This window comes from Trematomus bernacchii, unplaced genomic scaffold, assembly GCF_902827165.1.
Source record: "Trematomus bernacchii unplaced genomic scaffold, fTreBer1.1, whole genome shotgun sequence".
NCBI lineage: Eukaryota > Metazoa > Chordata > Actinopteri > Perciformes > Nototheniidae > Trematomus > Trematomus bernacchii.
In genome coordinates this window covers 2,400,965-2,420,756 of record NW_022987616.1, presented here as the reverse complement: position 1 = coordinate 2,420,756, position 19,792 = coordinate 2,400,965, and the positions used below count along the sequence as shown (strand labels likewise).

The 19,792-nt window shown below is 40.7% G+C and overlaps 1 protein-coding gene across 8 annotated transcripts in view; it reads right to left on the bottom strand.

The window, feature by feature from the left end:
- Nucleotides 1–19,792, bottom strand: part of ntng1a (netrin g1a) — an 81,323-nt gene that overhangs the window by 22,913 nt on the left and 38,618 nt on the right. For all 8 annotated transcript variants that reach the window (XM_034132284.1, XM_034132286.1, XM_034132288.1 and 5 more), the window contains exon 4: nucleotides 1,352–1,524. In XM_034132284.1, the coding sequence (XP_033988175.1) occupies nucleotides 1,352–1,524 (173 nt within the window). The remainder of the gene's footprint in view (nucleotides 1–1,351; nucleotides 1,525–19,792) is intronic.

Below are 19,792 nucleotides of genomic sequence, written 5' to 3'. Positions count from 1 at the left end.
AACTAACAGCAAACGTTTGGGTGTAAGATAGAGAACCTTTATAAAAAGAGGGAACAGAGATTATAATATTGCCAAATATTGCTTGTTAAAAGCTTTGGATTCCTTCTTTTATTTGAGGCAAGTTTATCAGGAAAGCGCAATATCTCAAAGGAAGGGCCGCCTGCAAGACATTTTTATGTTCTTATCTATATACTCAGGAGTGCTATGAGTTTGTTTCAGCACACTCTCTAACGGCACAATACATTTGTAAATTGCTCGTTTTAACTTCATGAAACATAACTGTTCATGAGTAGGTGCGCTTTTGGGAGATAAAGTCATTAGCATCAGGGTTCCACTCTGTTTTTGGAACATTTGTACATGCAGGCTAATGGCTTACATTAATATGAACATGTTTCTAGGTCATGTCTTGTTTTTATTCTAGAAAGAAAACCCTATTTTTACCTAAACCTTTAAAATATCAAGAAGTTTGAAGATGAAACACTCTTCAGAAATATGCAGAATGCAGCACACTCAGCACAGTCCATGGTTAAATCTGCAGTGTTTTCTTCAGTTAATGTGAATACTGGAGATCATTTGAATCATACAGCTGGCAGTTCATCCTTAAGTACAGATGAAACAAACTTGTAATCGACAGTTAAAGTGCACTAAAGCCCTGACCCTGCACACTCAGTTTGCACATACTGAGGGAGAGGGCATGCAGTCTTTTCACTCACTGCTGTGGGTGTTTTTTTAAAAGGATAGGAAGACAGTAACAAAGAGTGAAGTCAGACACAGGGCATCTGCTGAACCCTGTAACACTCACATATGCAATAATCACTGCACCTGCTGTACACTGCAACATGCGTAATACATTAGTTATAGCATATTGCTAATATGGAACAGGGTGTTCCCTTATATTTGACTGCTTCAGTTCAAGCTTTTGTAATAAGAATTTGTTACAGTTTTGATATAATTAGTAGTTATTGTAATTGTGTAATTTGTTGGTCCAATATCTGCTCTTGATATTATTTTATGTCAAAATAGCTCTGTTTGATTAGTCTAAACCACAGCAAAGGACAACAGATACAAATATCCTGTACTATATACACCCAAAATAGAAGGTAAATCCGCACTCTGTTTGCTCAATAAACTTTTATCTTATTGTCACATTTGTTATTGCTTTGCATTGCTTTGAAACCCCAGAACTCTCATAGATGCCACACAGGATGCTGCTAATTGGGAATCGGCAACAAATGCCTTGGGAAGTCTTCAATATTCTGTTCATATCTATATCTATATTAATACCTACATTGTCATGTGACCCATCCTTTTTAATTACTCAACGTGTATGTGTGTGTGTGTGTGTACTCACAGATATTAGCGGTGCCCTTGGGGATGGGCAGGTAGGAGCCAGAACTCCAGGCTCGGCCCTGGTAACTCTTCTTGCAGCGGCCACAGTCAGGCCCAGTGGTGTTGTGTTCACACTCGCAGCCCAACTTCTCTTTGTCAAACACACAGCTGTTGGCGTGAAGGTTGCACTTGCACCTGTCAAGAGTGGTAGAGAGAGGGAGGGAAGTTGAAAGGGAAAAATATGTGAACACGAGTGAATTTTCTGGCACTGAATGAACATCAGACAGATTTTATTTTGTTGGCTGAAGGGCAGCATGTCCTTGACTAGCGGTGGCATTGGAAAACAGTCAGACCGGCTATAACAGTTGCTTGTTCAACTTAACAGGAGCTAGTTCAAAGGCAAGCAGTTGCATGAACAAATCTGGCATCATTATTTCTTCCCTTTCCCCCCCCCCCCCCACTCGGGAAGGTAGTTTTAATTGTCCCACTGGAGGATGCAAAACTGTAAGGTCATAGTCGATGGGAGGGGGAAGATGAGGAGGGAGAGAGGGACAAAGAGGTGCGAGGGGGAGGCTGATAAAAACAAGCCAAGTTAAATGGGAAAATGAAGGCACAGAGGCTTGTGGATCTGCGAGGCGAGAAATAGCTCAGAGTTAGCCAGAGGGCGGCGGTGAGTAACAGCACGGCTACGTTAGCTATGACAAATTAATATGAGATGAGATCTCAGAAGCATATTTCCACTTTGGAGAGAGGGACTCCCTTAAGGTGCACTTAATCCTCATGCACATCCTTCTTGTAGAACCTTCATTTAACAATAAACTCAGCTAAATTCATTTTGTGCTGTGGCTAGATGAGCATTGAGGGGATATCTATCTGTTCAATTAATTTATGATCCTGGTGCAGCGTACTTTGAGGAATATGGGGAATTGTTAAGACTTATTTTTAAAGACATTTGCATAGAAGACAATGTGAGTGAGTCGTTTCAAAATCCAATATGCAAAGGCAGTCATGAAGCGTTGTGTCATGGCATTTCAACATAGTCCTTTGGGTTTTCAAATGGTTTATTTGACTTTAGATATAGGACAATTTTAGATATATTAGATATAGTGCGTAAACATAAGGATCACATTTTTCTATTTGAAATGTATAATTTTTGTATGTACAGTACATGTATTAGCCTTTCGAATAATGATAAGATCACATCCCACAGCAGAGGAACATATGTGAGAATGCTGTTCAATGACAACAATTCAGCTTTCAACACAATTGTGCCCTCCAATCTCATTATCAAGCTCAGGGACCTCAGGCTAAGCAGCGCCCTCTGTGATTGGATCCTGAACTTCCTGACGGGCAGACCCTAGGCAGTGCGGGTGGGAAACATCACATCCTCCACCCTGATCCTCAACACCGGAGCCCCTCTAGGCTGCGTGCTCAGCCCTCTCCTCTACTTCCTGTTCACACTACTGCGTGGCCACACACAGCTCCAACACCATCGTGAAGTTTGCGGACGACACGACCGTCATCGGCCTGATCACCGACGGCGACGAGACGGCGTACAGAGAGGAGGTCGAAACCTTGACATCTTGGTGCCAGGATAACAACCTCCATCTCAACGTCAGCAAAACCAAGGAGCTGATTGTGGATTACAGGAAGCAGCAGAGAGAGGGACATTAATGGGACTACGGAGGAGAGAGTCAGCAGCTTCAGGTTCCTCGGTGTCCACATCACTGAGGACCTGACATGGACTCATCACACTAACACCATCACCAAAACAGCGGCTCTTTTTTCTGGTGTTTTGGTGTCCTGCTACAAGAGAGTTTGACTGATCTGAGATCTAATGCAGAAATGTGACACGACATACTCCACAAACATTACCAGCATGAGGATGCTTTATTTTCTAAGATAACAGTAATGTGTCCTAAGCGCAGAATGAGTCATGACACAGTATCAATGCCAACACTGGCTGCAACTTAAATAAAAAACTGGAAAACTGAATTCCAACACGCATGACTCATCCTGAAATCATGGAACTGTGTTTGTTTATTTTAGGATTAAAGGCTAAGAGCCAAACAAAATGGCACAATACAAATCAGACTTCTTACTTTGAAAATGCTTGTTCTTTACTAAGAGAAAGGTTTTCTATTCCTTCCTAAGGCAGAGGGAGAGATAGAGTAAAAAAAGTTAATGAGATGACACCTACAGCCCTACAGTTATGTTCGCTATCGTCTTAGTTACAAATGAGTTTGACGGCTGGTCTCTGTCAAACCCTGCCGATTCTGCTTGATACGTGGATACTAGGACTGCAGATGGAAATGAGCTATTAGCTATAATCTGACATAATTCATATCTTCTCTTTTCTGAGATTAATGTATTTGTATGCATAGTCCTTCTTGAAATAAATACATAATTAAAAAATGTAAAACTCCAATAATTTGGAGGTTCTACATTCTTCAAATCACTTAACACTCCTTTACCCTGACCCTGAAGTTATCTGCTTGTCGGGGTTTGATACCTGGCTACTTTGTAGTACTCTTTAGTACCAGGGTACGGAGTAGTCTTTATTTGGAGTCAGTAGCTCATGGAAAATAAGGTTAGCAGAAGTAAGAATAACACCTGTTATTATATCATGTCTGAAACATTTGAAAGAATGTCCTATCTCATGCTGCTCATGTTCTTTCCATGTTGTAGCTTCAGGATGTGAGCAGTAATAAGGCTGCCACTCACTACTGTACGAGTGTTTCTGTTTCCTAGGCTAACAGAAACCCATTACATACCTAAATCCAATCTTTGAGTTTTAAACGATCCAGATTCAAATGAATGCAATCCCAGCTGCCGATTTTATTTCAATTGTCCACATTTGTTTTATCGCACTTACAATGTAATGAGTGATGATGCTCCTAGGAAGGGACTTCTCTGAAAGCATCGTACTACCTAATCTAGGTAATAAGCACCCATGTACAAATAAAGTCTACTTAAGTATTCTCAAATAAATAATAGCCAGCACTTTAGAGCCTCTAAAGGAGTCCACTTTGAGCTAGACTGCGACATCCCTTTGTAACACTGGATTAAATCTTCAGCAGCTATGGCAGTTATATCCAGACCACACTGAGACGTAGAGGGATTGATCGAGAAAAAGTGGTGTGAGTTGAGTCAGCGTCCATTAGTGGCTAAAATCAAGGGAAGAACAGAATGAAGTCCTACACAGCCCTGGTCAATTCACTTCCCTTCCTTCTCTGTTATAACAGTCTTGCTAGTGTGTATGTATGTGTGAGTGTGTGGACGTGAGGAGCGGGTAGAGGATGAGCTGTGAAACGACTTCACATGGCCCTTTGTGGTTTAACCTTCAGCTTCTTTTAACATCGGCAACAATTTAATCAGCGTCCAGAAATGATACTGCCGTCGGCATAATGATGGAGACCGCCACTCAGGCCCTGAGGGTCTTATACCCACAAGCACTGTTGTGCTGCCAATCAGCAGTGGCCCCTGAATGTGGATACCAAGGGAGGCTCCCTCATCGCTGTGCCAGCAACAACAGTTTCAGAGAAGGAGCTCAGTAAACGTGCATTTGACAGCATTTTAATAGCAAAATCCCTCCAGCGCTACCCAACGTGTGTTTTTTGTCTTAATTTCCCTTTTGGCTCCGCTTCACTTTGAAAACTCTGTAGGTTTTCTCCTTCTGACTCTCCGTCACTCTTTATATCATTCTTTTCATATCTCTCTTCTGCATCCACCTATTAAACTCCTGTTAATAAATATTCATGGAGCTAAAGCATCTTTGTTTTTGTGTGGTGCTCTCAAAGTGATATTGCTTGAGGCAATATTGAGTGTGCCAGCCACCGGCTGTGAGCTAAAGGTCCTGATATGTATTCATAAAATTACCCATGAGGCTATGAATTCAAATTGCTTGACTGGCAAAAGAAAAGAAAAAAAAACCTTGAGTGAAGTTTACATTCCATTTTTTCTGAGAAAGCAGCACACATATTCTCAAATCTGACAAAAGTTTAAAGTTCTCCTTGAAATGTGGGAGACAGGAAATATTGTTTGGCCCAAATGTATTATTTTCCTTTATCCTGGTGGAAATGAGAGCGGCCCAACGGACTTAGCTCACCTGGAGCAGTGTGTCTATGACCTCTGCAGTAATGGGATTCTGATTGACACCATGGGTTCAGACGACATATTGCGCCTTTCCACTCATGATGCCAGCAGCCACAAACAAAAACAGACCAAAACAATGCCCTGTTTCAGAAAAAAATGTCCGTATCCTTTCTATTACTTCAGCCAATATCTGCATCATTTTTGTTTAGCCAAGTTCCTTCCCCGACATTGCTCTATTTAGCTCGTAGCGGCTTCAAAGCCAAAGTATCAGCCACTAATTGATAGTAATTATCCATAATCCAAGCCTACAACATCCCCGACGCACAAAGCTGCTGATCCCAACAAATTGAGCAGACTAAACTCAACATGGTCCTTAAGTGGGTTAACTAAGTGAAGCAATTACATTTCAATCTAACGCCCAGGTGTTTTCATACGCAGCCAATTGGGTCAAACACGGCTAATAAACACTTTTTTAAAGCCTGTGTCTGCATTCAGTGTGTGGTGCAAATAAGCGACAGCAGACAAGGGGGTTGCAGAGGTCGGGCAGTGGGGTGGGGGGGTGTCCGGGGGGGCTGGTGGTTCAGAGAGCACTCAGGCTTAATTATGTGTGATGAAAATGAAATATAAAAACAGGAGTGGCTGTTAAAATGGCATTCAGGCGTGTGTTTGTTTAAGTTATATTTCACACACACACACACACACACAGACCTACATTACAGAAAGGGGACGATAACTCCATGCTGACGAAATGGGGACTTCTGGTCATTTAAAAAGCTAAAAAGATACCATAGAACATTTTAATTGTCCTGAATTTGCCACACACACACACACACACACACACACACACACACACACACACACACACACACACACACACACACACACACACACACACACACACACACACACACACACACACACACACACACACACACACACACACACACACACACACACACACACACACACACACCACACACACACACACACACACACACACACACACACACACACACACACACACACACACACACACACACACACACACACACACACACACACACACCATCATCCTGTCTGCTTACGTCTTACTTACTAATTGCCTCCTCTACCTCTTTCCCCCAGCCTGCTTTGCATTGTGGGAGGAAGAGGAAGAAGTGAGATATCAGCACGATATCTCCTGGGATGGACCTCGCCCGTAAACCTCCCCTTAATTGCATCCTTCTTTATCAGAAAGTATGCAGTTAGGAGGCAAATGGAGATTGTGAGAAGAATCATGGCCCATTCTTTACTTCTGTCTTAAATGTCATTTTTGTCGCATGCGAAAAAAGTAATTTACAGAGCAACTGATTTATAGGGCTTTTAAGTATTTAAAAAATGCAGTTTGACCTATCTTAGATGACAGAACTTGTTGCAGATCTCACATCGAGGTGAATACATTTGTTTAAAAAAAATCTACAGACTACAGAAAAGGAAAACACCTTCTGACTGACGGCTAGTCTAACCCTAACTCTAACCCTAATCCTAATTTTTTTTAAAGCAATACAGATCCCGCAGAGCACCCAGGCTGTGCAGTTGTTTTACCAGTTTTTAAATCATGTTTTTAATTAGGTTCATTTTGTATAAATGCAACAAACATAGGGAGTTGAATCAGAAGTCATAACTGCCACGTTTCACAGCCTGGCTGCGCTCATGATTACAATAGTATATTTGTTGTGTAAAAAAGTGATACGCTTAGGTAGCCAATTAAGACTTGAAGTGTCACTCAGAACACTGACCTAGCTGAACTATGGCAGCTGGTTTAAAAATTGCAGCACTCTAAATTATTTGTAATGATTGTTTTGGTGAGCTGGTGAGGGGTTCTTGTTTCTGTTGTATGTTCCTCTAAAAATAATTCATTATACATGTAGAAAAAAAACACTTCTTGCAGTCTTGCAAAACTAAAATGATGATAATTAAAAGCAGCCAAGTTAAAGGAACAATATACTGTATTTTGTGATTCTTGTGCTGCTGGTTCAGTCCATCTCTGGTTCCCTGCTTTGAGGTAAATGTGTCGCCTGCCTGTATCAATCTGACCGGGCCATCCATCTATCGAGTCCTCAACATTACTAATGTATGCAGTTGGACATGCTATCCAAGCAGGAGTCAATCAGGGGGTCTTTACTGCCTGTGACATGCCAAGCCAGTTCAATAGAATCGACATGCTGGGCCTCACTGATACTGCTCTCAGCTAAAGACTGTTGGCTGAGGACCCGGAGACAGAAAATGCACTGCAGAGGAGGCAGAGAGCTCCATCATTGAGGGGATAGTGCCATAGAGATTCAAGGAGAGGCCAGGTGGAGGAGAGATATTAAGTGATCTTGTCATTTCATAAGCGACATCGATGACTGGCGCTCTTAAAGGAAGTAACTCCCCAAAGGAAGTAACTCCCCAAAGGATCCTGCAGCATTGATCCGTTTGGGTCGGTAGCTCGGCCGCAAACTGCGAGAGGTTAGACTGTATATGACCTCTGTGTGAGAGAGTGTGGAAATAAAGAGAGAACAAGTGTAATGTAGCAGAACAAAATATATTTGACTCCTCCACAGCCACACATTTTCTCATTAATTATCCAACACTTTTGTACAGTATGCATTTCGTACTGAGTCTCACCTAGTTTTTGATAAGGTTCTAATCATATGAAATAACACCACAATGAAGTGAATATAAAAGTTACAACTCAGAAGTGTTACTTCTTATTGGTCTTCTGTTATCTTGTTGCTTTGCTAATGTCACTCGCCATTAAACTTTGCCAACACTTACTTTTGTTATATAATCCCAATGTCTGGAGCAGACATCTCCAATAGCTACACCCACCAGGGACCAGAAACTGGAACCAGGGTAGGACCCGAAGAGCAGGTGAAATTACAGAAAAACTCTTAGCATCTCCTTTCCGTCTTTATGAGGTCAGGGCTGTATCCGTGTCACCTGTTGGGTTTTAAAATAACTGAGAGACCCTGATAAACCCTAACTCTAACCCCAAAGGGGCAATGTTTCCACTACATTGAATTAGAAGCTGCATGGCCTCTGGTGAACAATGAAAATCACATGAGATGTAAAGATTGCTTGTAACAGGGCATGCAGGTTTATGTGTGTTTGTGCAGACAAAATGTAAAAAAAATACTAATTTAGTGATTAGCTATTTGGGTTGATGTTAATAAGCTGGAGGGTATTCCTAGAAACTGCACAACACATTTATAAAATGGTCACTTTTACTATTATTTTTCTCACAGATGTATTGTTGCAGTTTGTCCGTTGCAGCAGGGGAAAAAAGTATTTATGAATTAACATCTGGTTGACGTTGGCAACTTTGATTTGAGCTGCAGTTCAGAACAAAGAATAATATCACTACTTAATCAATCAAATACTGACAACAAGAAATTACGCAAATCTCCTTTCATCAGCTGCGAGGTGAGATTATTGCTGAAATAGTGTTTGTCCTACAAACCGTTTCACCAAATAAATGTGCTTTATTTTGTAATATATAGGCCTAGTAACTGATGGTAAAGTATCATTTAGATAACTGAGAGCGTATGAGCACCACAGGCTGATCTATATTTACCTATACCAAGTCTTATTTGCATGTATTACTGCTGAACATTCATTAACCAAAATAGAAGGTGCGCTTTGAAACTTCACACCACCTTGTGCTTGTCATAATTATTTGCATTTCAACTGAAGGTGCACAATATTAAACTGAGGGTGCAATGTCTCCTTCACAAGATCTTTCTAAATAGCGGCAGGGCTTCAGATGTCTTTCTCTTATCACTGAATTGTTCATGCAAGTGCAATTCAATAGTACAGTATACAAAGGCTTCCCAAACGGGTCAGTGATAAAAGAATAAAAAAAGAGGGTCAGTGCAGTCAAATGAACGCAACTATGGTAAAGTATGGTGAATATTTGCTTTAAAATAACTGTGACATACATAAAGGCAGCCCTTGTGATATGTTTTGGACAGCGTAAGTCAATATTGAATTTTACCCAGACCCTCCAATCACAATCATCCTCTCATTTATCAATGAACATTTCCAATGAGACATCATGCTCCAGTAAGTTACATTACCTTGCTAAAAGAGCATAGGTCTGGAAAATTCAGTACAGCACTTTTTCTTTGTTTGATTGTTATTCTTACTCTCTTTTGTCAGGTGCAGCTCTATTGTACGCTCCTGTTCTGCTTGAAGGCTAAAGCACCGTCGGATAGCCATACATAATGAGCGTCTGCATTCATCGGCCTCCCCGAAAGATAACTTGCTTAGAATCGCTTTTCATGACTCAATGATCCCATTATCAAGCAGTTTTTATTCATCACTCCCGGTCGTCTTCAGATCAGAATCAAATATCTCGCTTGGGGAGGTTTGGGATCTAAACACATCGTCACTGTGTGTGCGTATTTGTGTGAACACAAGGAGAATTAGACAAACAGGGAGTGTGTGATGACGCTGTCGACACTTCTCCCTTTGTTCGAAATATCTGCTTCAGCTTATGATGGCATAAACTGCCATATGGTGTTATCTTCACTGACGTGGCTTTCTTCTAGTCACCCATGCCGATATGGCTAGCTCAGTGGGATGTCTCACTGATAAGAGAAAGCCAAGTTTTCTGCATTTCTGATTAGATAATTGTAAATCATCACCACTTTCTTTGGTCATTGAGTTGTCAGGTCTTAATATAAAATCTTATTATATGCCAAAATATTTAAAATTCTAGCTTTCTATAAAATACACATGTAAAAAAGTGATATGGCGACAATGACATAGCCAGGGCAGGGAATAGATTGTGCTTATGGCAAATAAGTGATATTTAAAACGTATTTATGGTACACACTTAGTTTTTTCGGGGAAATTGTTTGAAGACAGATGTGTATTTATGAATGCATGTCAAATATTCAATCACTTTTTAACTTGGTTATTTACTCTACCCCTTCTTTCCAAATCTAAATATTCCACTGATATAACAAGCATACAACACATAATCAATTAAGTATAGAACCATGTTTAAAATAGTTCTGAGCAGAGTGTATTATGTTTCTTCAGATGGCATTGACAATGCAAGTGTTGCCAACATCTATACCAATTACCAAATCATCAGTGTGGTGGTGGAGGCTGCAAGGGAAGGAGAGGTCAATGAGGGGATTAGTCATGAGACCCTGACAGGAGCACCCATTATGAGGGAGGCTGTAGCCGACAAAGAGGGGGGGAAGACACGTTGAAAAAGGCCTCTCCATTAATGAAATGGGCCACCACATGAATGTTGAATGTGCTCTGTCGACAGTGAAGAAGAGATAAAGCCTCCGATATGGCTGCTTTCTGTGCCCCAGACCCTTATGTGGCACAATGGAGAAACATTGGCTACCTTAACTTGGAGATAAAAAGGCTTTATGAAAAATCAGATTGGAAAATTGCTCATTGTATCCATTGAGATTGTCATGATATGAATGTAACTGCATGGTAAACAGTAAACAGATAATACATTGGTTTGTAGGCGTATTAATGTATGGGTCATGACGGGAATCAAAGATGCTGCCTGCATTATCTTTGTGTGTGTGTGTGTCGATGTATGTGGGGATTTTAGATTGAATTCCTGCTGGACCAGATTTGGATTTATGGAACAAATATGGGATGGCTTTTGCCTGGAGGATATGTACACACACAAATGCGATCACATTTACCCAAACACACACACACACACACACACACACACACACACACATACACATTTGCTCCCACCAGATCCCATATGTGAAGCGTGAGAGTCTTCCAGTCTATGACATAATTCCAATCTGTGCTGTGTTGTCTGTGCTGGCTATTTATAGTGATAAGAACGCTGTTGTTATTTATTTCCTTGATTAATACACACAGGCACATGAATTAATGGGAAGTGATGATAAATTGCGGCACCACGGTCCCCCAAGCAGATAAGGGTGCCTTGCTTAAGGGCAGGGTGCACTGCCATAGTGACTCTCGTTAGCAGTCCACTCAATCCTGGCCAAGACTCCAGAAAGTGAACGAGAAAAACTGAGTATATATCTGGGTATTTTGTACTCAAGAGAAAGACAATTTTAGCTTCATTCGCCACTTCTCGCAAACCTGTACCCAATTCTAAACATTCATGGTGAATGCGGGGACTGGATACTTCTGAAGTGAAAAATGAATGTTTCTTCATCCCTGAGAACAGGAAGGGGATTTGTTGAGGCGACGCGCTACCAGTCCTCTGCTCTGACGATAAAATCTTCATGTCACTCGTAGCTTTCCTCCTCATATCTCTGGATTCAGTCCATTCCTCCGGCCTGTGATAAACAGTGAGGGATTGGCTTGTACACCTTCTCCGGGTTCAATGTCAGTGACACGGCGGCTCATCACTGGATTTTATTTGTACATAAAGCTCTCAGTGTATCTGATTTTATCACACAACGGAGTGGTTCTGTACCATTTACAGGAAGCAGGAGTTGTTTGTGTCATGTTGGTCTCAGTGTGACACATCATTTGTTTTTTTTAAGAGAAGGCACCCTAGTGAATATGAAATCATTTTATTCTTGGGAAATTGGGAACCTCCTTTTATTTCGACCCTGTGTTTTTATGAGTGGGTTCGCATTTAGTTATGATAAATGATCTAACGCTTTTATGCAGAACAATAGTTTGTAGGTAACATGCAAGGAAAGACAGCAATCAGTTCACAAATGCAATGATGAGAAACACCACAAAGAAGCAAACAGATGTAAAAAATGCAAGATTTTAAATACTAAAAAGATTGGCTTTGCAAATATTTTGAGTATTAATTGTATGTTACAATATACAGTGTTGTGGTTAGAAACAACACATATACAAATGTATTTTGTATGTTTACAAGAAAAGGTACAAATCTATGCTTTACTAAGCTAAACATCTTAATTTAAATGTTTGAATATGTTTTACTGTATGTTTTTTACAGCAGTAAAAGCTTTTTCTTTTGTTAACAGCACCATTTATCTTAAGAGCAAGTATGGCCACTTTCACCTTGGTGCATTTTCTCATATAAACTACGCCTTCAGAGTTTTCTATAGGAAGCCTCCTTTATCAATGCATGCAGCAACTTCTTTCAGACAGGAACAAGCTGAAAGCAAACACTGCTGTTTGTGTTGTGAATATAAAAAAAAAAAATATCATGGGCCTCATGAAAGTACAGTACAATAGGTTTAAGCTGGATTGTCTTTGGAAAGGGGCAATTCAGCAAACAGAGACTAAGCAGTGAAAATCCATCCCTCTTTCATCCTGCCATTTGTATGTGTGAGTGGAAGTCAGAGAGGAGGTTTTAATAAGTAGCTAGAGGGATTGCTGCTTAGAAAAGGTAGTTGAGGCATGGACATATTTTTGGACGAGATGTATGCCCTTGGCCAATAAAGAAATACCGTTTTTGTTTGCTGTAACAAAACAAACCATATTTTTTCTCATAACTGCAGCACAGCGCAGACATTGCACAACTTGTGACCTTCAGAGAAAACTTTCTGAACAGGGAGTCTTAAATTCATATTTTGTATTTGCTTTACTTTTCAATCCAGCAAAAATTGTATTGATATGATAGTTTAAATCTAACAGAAAAATAAATAAAAATCAAAGCTTCTAATTATGTCGAGTACTTAAAATTGCAGTACTTATAACATATTGATATTGATTTTGAACACAATTCAACAAAAGACACTGATTTGATTGTTTCTCTGTGATTCGTGGAAGTGTCCCAGTGATGAAAATGAAAGGCCTTTTTAAGTAGCCTGTTTAATTAAATGCTGTTTATACATTTGGTTTGGCAAGTTTGGCTTCTTAAGCTTCATTTTTAAAGTCTACAAAACTGTAATGGTATACTACTATAAAAATGAAATCCTGCAGAATATTATGTCATATCAGACAAGTTAGAACTGCTTTGGGGGATAGCTTTTGACAGATATCTTATCCAACAATTTGGATTAAAAGCCACAAATATTAACCTCATGTTGGCTAATTAAGCCTCTGAACCCTTGCTTGATTGACAGGAAAACATCATGATGCAGAATCATTTTCTAAAAATATGTTCCATTTTTGAAGGACACAGACGTTGTGACGATGGTCCGATGTAGCCGGCAGCTATATGCAGATCCCTGTGCACAGGCAGCTGTGGCCTTTAGATATTGTGCACTATACGCTCTGCTGGTGCCATGGTGACGCATCTCATACTCTGCCTCCGCCTATCGTATTTTTCAAATCCGCCCTCTCCGCATATTCTTTCCTTTTTACCTTCACGGTTCACAAGTGTACTGCTCGGGGAGGTGTTTGCAGCTGGAGATATGCAATTAATTGGATAGGGGGGGCAGCTTCTATATTAATTCCGCCTCGCACAGAAACACACCCACTACAGCTGCCTCTAGATAGGGAGTAAATGATTGTGAACGCTAAATGCTAAACACAAATAAACCACCGGAAACAAATGCATTATTATTGTTCCCATTATGTACATTAAAAAGCATTTTAAAGTGTGAGAAGCTAAAGCAGGAGCTGAGGACAATAAGGGGACGGCAGGTGTTAGGACCGGTCATATCTCCACAGGGAGAAAGGAAACTAATACATCATATTAGGATTTATTTCATGCAGTTGACCTTGCTTCTCTGCAGCTGGAGTTTGGTCCCCAAAAAAACTGTTGTTCGAACACCCATGCATACTTTTCAAAGCCTTATCAAGCAGGTACACCAAGAGCATAGGAAGAGCGTGAGATAAAAGTTTCTGCCCCAACTGATAAACATTTCTTTTGAGCTCTTCAACCTGGCAGAGTCAAGCTGGGAGGGCGTCAGCGAGAGACAAACCGGGGGAGGAGGATCAAAGAGAAGTTGAGAAACAACCTGGACGGAAGTCAGGAATGACAGGCGATACATGTGTTGACGGAAGAAGGAAGACAAGACAAAAGAAATAAAGAGGCAGTCGGGGCTGTTTAGGAGCATCAGGAACTGGCTGATTGAGCTTTCGCAGTAAAAAGTAACACTAAAGCAGGATCAAGTGAGGTGGAGTATCTGACTGTTATGCAGTAAATGAACATTAATTTAACTACTCTGCCACACAGGACAGTAGTTTAAAGAAAACATCCAGTCAAATCAGAGTAAAATCTTCAATGAGAAGCCATGATTGTTCAGTTTCCAACCAGGGTTCACCTGTTAGTAAACCATCCTACTGTACGTTTCCTCTTCCAATGGACCTAAAAGTGTAGGAAGGTAGTTTACAACTTCAAACTGCACTTACTCAAAACACAGCAGAAAGACATTTTGCCCACACTTAATATTCCAACTAATACTCCGCTAAACTTATCTGGCATTTATGGCTTGTTACCTTACTCACAACCCCAGCATATTTATCTTGGGATAGTGTAGAGGTGTTGAAAAACTTTGATTCGATTTAAAGCCTCGTCAATGGGCCCATGACTCAAACTATGAATCTTATAGCTACCTTTCTTGAGTGAGTTTTGGAGGGTGGGGACCTCGGGTCAATTGCCGTTCATTGCGTGCCTAGTACCATTTCAAAATATGAACTTCTGCCTACACAAGAAGTTTAGGTTCAGAAAACAAAACCACTGTTAGTTTCTCTCATATTAACTCTCCATGTTGAAAGTCCACCCAATGCACCTTATTTTGTTACTTAGTCAAAGTCAAAGTCAAAGTCAGCTTTATTGTCAATAATTCTACATGTTGTACATCCAGAAATATCGAAATATCGTTTCCCGCAGTCCTACAGTGTGACATATATACATCAAACAAAAAACAAAAAGGGCCTATATAAACATGGTATACATTAAACAAAACAAAGGGCCTAGATAACCGGGGTATACAGTTTAAAATGTTAATAATATAATTTAAGTGTTCAAAGTACAGTTTCAGTGCAGTAGCAGCGGAGATGGGCAGAAAAGTGAGTTAGGGGGTTAGAGTCCAGGACCATTTGGGGCAGGGGAGAAAGGTCGGAGGCAGGGTGGAGAGTTCAGGGGAGAGATGTCAGAGGGCGGAAGAGATGGAGGGAGGGGAGAGACACCAGTAGCTCTGTGGTTAGGGTTAGGGTAAGCGAGTCAAAAGTATGTTTTATTTTTACATAGAACTTAGCCCAAAGCCCAAATTCGAACATACTGGGACTGGGTCTAATAATGGCAACGTCTTCTTTGAGCCTAAACTGTGTACAGCAGGGAACTGGTGGCAGTGGGGCCAACAAAGTGACCAATTGATAAATGGCAGAAGAATTAATTGGGTGTACGATTACAACCACTTTACATCGGGGTGGCTACCATGAGCTATCCCTGGATGTGGCACTTCCATTCTCATTATTCTACAGTAAATATGAGAGGGACATACATTAGACAAGTACTCCAAAGTACTCCGGTGTGAACGCGCCTAAAGCATGTCTCAAATACATCACTTGACTCATTTTTGCTGGACTAACAAAAGGCTGCAGGTCATTTAATTACAGCCATAAATCTAACATGTGACTTATAACAGATGGTCCATGTTATCTGGACCTCTCAGCTCGGCCTGTCCTACCAACGAGGCATTCTCCCACACAATGACTAATGCAGACTGCTGATTTAAAAAAAAGGCTGAAATGCAGAGCACAGCAAAAGGTAAATAGATGCTTATGGTGACACAGAGAGAGGGAGAGAGAGAGAGAAACAGAGAGAGACAGACAGAGACTAAGGATGGTAGACAAGTGGAATGACTTATTCAAGGGGGAAGTGGGCAGGGAGAAACATGAAATTAGCACAAATAGATTATCTGTCGACTACAGGCAGGCCTAAGAGCAAGCCAAGCGCTGTGGAGGGAGAGGGAGGAGGGAAAAAAAGCAGATTGACTTCTTGTTTGTTCCTCCCTTAGGGGAGATCCGATAGAGCCATCACTCACCAAATTGCTGATCAGTAGTTGGAACAGCTGTAGCCAAAGCACACATGCACTGAACTACATGCCAATTAGAATATCAATATTATGACCCATGCACTTTTGGGAAGAAGAGCTGTATAATGTTTTATATTTGTGCTCGCCTCTGATGAAAACTTTGATTTATCATTATTTTTTGAAGAATTGGACCAGTCTACATGCTACAACCGACTCATATCACTTATTTTCTTTCAGATCACAAGATAAGATATATCTGCCAGATGAGAGTGGCTTCAATCTTCTTAGCCAACCCTATGCAAGTAAATAAATTAACACTAACTCAAACCCTGTGAGTAATGATAATACAGTCCCAATGATAGAATAGTGTGCTGCATTCTGCATAACACGACACACTATTGCAAATGTGCAGTGATCTTACTGCACAAAATGCAATTGTTTCCAAAAAACATATTTTAAATGAGTGGGAATGATGACTAAAGTGTGGAGGCATGGTGACATATATAAATTCTGTGGGCGATTGCATTGGGCATGGAAACATGATTACTATGGATGATTAAATACCGTTTTTAGTATATAACTATAACATATTACATTTTGAAGATATTTCCCAAAAACAAAACAGTGTTTTAAAAGTCCAAATGTTGTCTTCAATTATATTTCCAAATGGCTTCACATATAAGGCGAGCACTTAGATGTAGAAAACCAGAGAGACTAGATTTAAAGGCCGACTCCTACTTTGCTTTACATTCAAAGGATTTTCCGAGAGTTTTGATTTGCAAAAGTTATAGTGCAAGTGTACTCAACCATAACAGAACACGGGACAATTAAAACCAGACCGGGAGTTTTCAAGGCAGTATCCTGAGATGTTAGGGTACATGGGCAGTGTAGGGATTCACAGCCACAGAGGCCGATGGGGAATCTAGACCAGATAAAAAGTCGGTGCATCTAATGAACAATTCGCTTCAAGAGAATTTTCTGTCTAACCTCAAGTCAAAGTGAAGTGACCTTCTGTGTTAATGCCCCGTGGTACATACTGTATTTGCTTTAGAAATTGAATCACAACTACCAAAGGCGCAAGGGTAAATTGTTAAAACAAACTTTGCTTCCATCTATTTTTTTCCTGTACTCAAACAGGGTAGAAACTAGCTTTGAATTTAGATCAAGATAGGCGGCAAACATTATTTCTTGGTCACTGACAGCAGGAGATAAGTTTGGAACTAATAGTCAATTACCAGATTTTTTTTTTTTTAAACTTCGTCGAATGGAGAGGATTGTTTTTTTAGATTTTGTTTACTTCTTGCAATGTGTATTCTTTGGTTTATTTGGAATTTAGATGGTGTTTATCCCTCAAGTGGCGGTACAGGAATGGAATGGGGCTAGGTCTTTGTATATCATTCAAAACAGGGACCCAGAGCCACTTCAGAGACAGGAGAATTAAAGTGAAACAGGGAGATGGGACAGGCCGAAAGAGAGAAACTGGGAACCAGAAAGAGATCTTTTGTAGCCTGAATCTTCTCCAGCTTTAATTACAATTTATTGATCACAGGCGGGACGGAAGAAGACGAGGGGGAGATAGAAGGAAGAGGGGGAGACGGTTGACTAAATTGCAGGCTGCAGTTACTGTAAAGCATTTAAAATAGAGGAGCAGAGCAATTATGCCACAGTCATACAGTGTAATTAGAAATTCCTTCCAACCCTCCACACTTTCTATCTCCACACACCCATTTAGCCCTGCTTATACAATAAAACAGTAAGGGTGTCAAATTCATTTAAATCACCAAGCAGAATGCATTGTTCACATCCATCTCACAGCTCCACGCATGGTTTGATTTGAAATTCTTAACATCGATTTTTTCTTCTGAGTGCCTTTGGTCTGGTCCTCCTTTGTAATCAACCATAATAGAATGGCCATGCATGACACATTGGTTTTCCCTGTAACTACTTGGGCTACATGTTACTAATGCAAAGAGGTGTACTTCTGCAAAGTTAAGCTAGAAAGCTCACTTCCTTTCCTATCTTCTTCTCTTGTTGGTTGACCTACTTTAGCAAAGAGCTTAGATGCTTTTCTTTGTTTCTCACACTGTTGTGGCCAGGGCAGAAAATCTGCAAGCTCTCCTACTGTATTTCCCCCCACACCCCCTCTCCCTCCTGATCCAGAGGGATGGCAGCCGAGTCCAGCATAGTGAAATATGCCAGATCCAAGCTCACTGCCCCTGCAAAATCGCTCCCGCCGAGTCTCACAGAACCGAATTCCGGGGGTTAAGGAGCTTATGTCTGGTACACGACGCATGGAGAAAGGGACTGAGCAGTGATTCGCCATGGGAGAGGGAATAGGAGAGTGAAGACTCTGTGTAGTGTGCATCTCATTATGTCTGAACTATGTGTTACCTTTGGTAAACAGTGGAAAACATTTCTCAGGCGAGCGTCACTCTGGGAGCAGCAGGCTGGTAAACGACAGCGGCCCAATAGTGGTGCGCAGCCATTGCTCAAATCTACAGCCCCACAGGGATGCATGAGTTTGGTCATGATTAGTCAGATAGAATAAATAATCTACGCTTATGACAGCACGCTTCATTTCAGAGTGTTGAATGGATGCCACGTGCAACACTTTTGTGTTAATAAATTCCCTCCAGTTATTTTTACTGAATGACCTTCTCAATCAGGAGAAAAGTAAAAAATTCAATTTCTGAGCAAGGCATTCATTATCATAGCCGGCTGTGCTCAAGGGTACCTTCCATTTACAATACGTTAGAGCCATGTGTCGAATGACTGTAATTTCATGGCATTATAAGGAAATCAACAAATTAGAGATTCATTAAATAGCTTGAAGGCATTTGACAATATTATTGTAAATAATGTCACAGCAGCAAAGATAATAGAACAGTACGACTATAGCCAGCGTAGCATGAGAATGACAACAATTGAGATCTTTAAATTAGCGCCTGATGCTAATCCTTGCCCTCAGCTGAGAACGTTTTGATTTATTTTTCACACAACCACATTGGTTAGAGCAACTCATGTTTGCTGTGCCCTGAGCACTACTGATATTTCTGCAGTCATCTTCCCAACTTCCAATTGTTGTGACGTTCTGCCAGTCTGCACTTCTGTACTGCCATCCTCTCATGTGTGAAAAGCAAGACAAGGGTAATTAAATCTTCATTCCTTCACCCCCAACACCATATTCACATCTGTTGAATTGGAAAACCACACAGTGTAAAACATATCTACTTAAGTCTATGCCCCAGTGACTCTTGTTGTAGCGTCAAGGAGCATGGGAAGCATTTGTCGTCCTTTCCTCTAACAGTATAATGGCGTCTTGTTTTCATGTTATATGACCCTCTGTGAATTCCGTAAATCAAGCACTAATTACAACGCGCAGTGACCTGACGGCTGAAATGTCTTCCACGGGCTAATAGACAGCAGAGTGAATTTTGTGTCCAAAATAGAGTGCTTCAGCAAGCCGT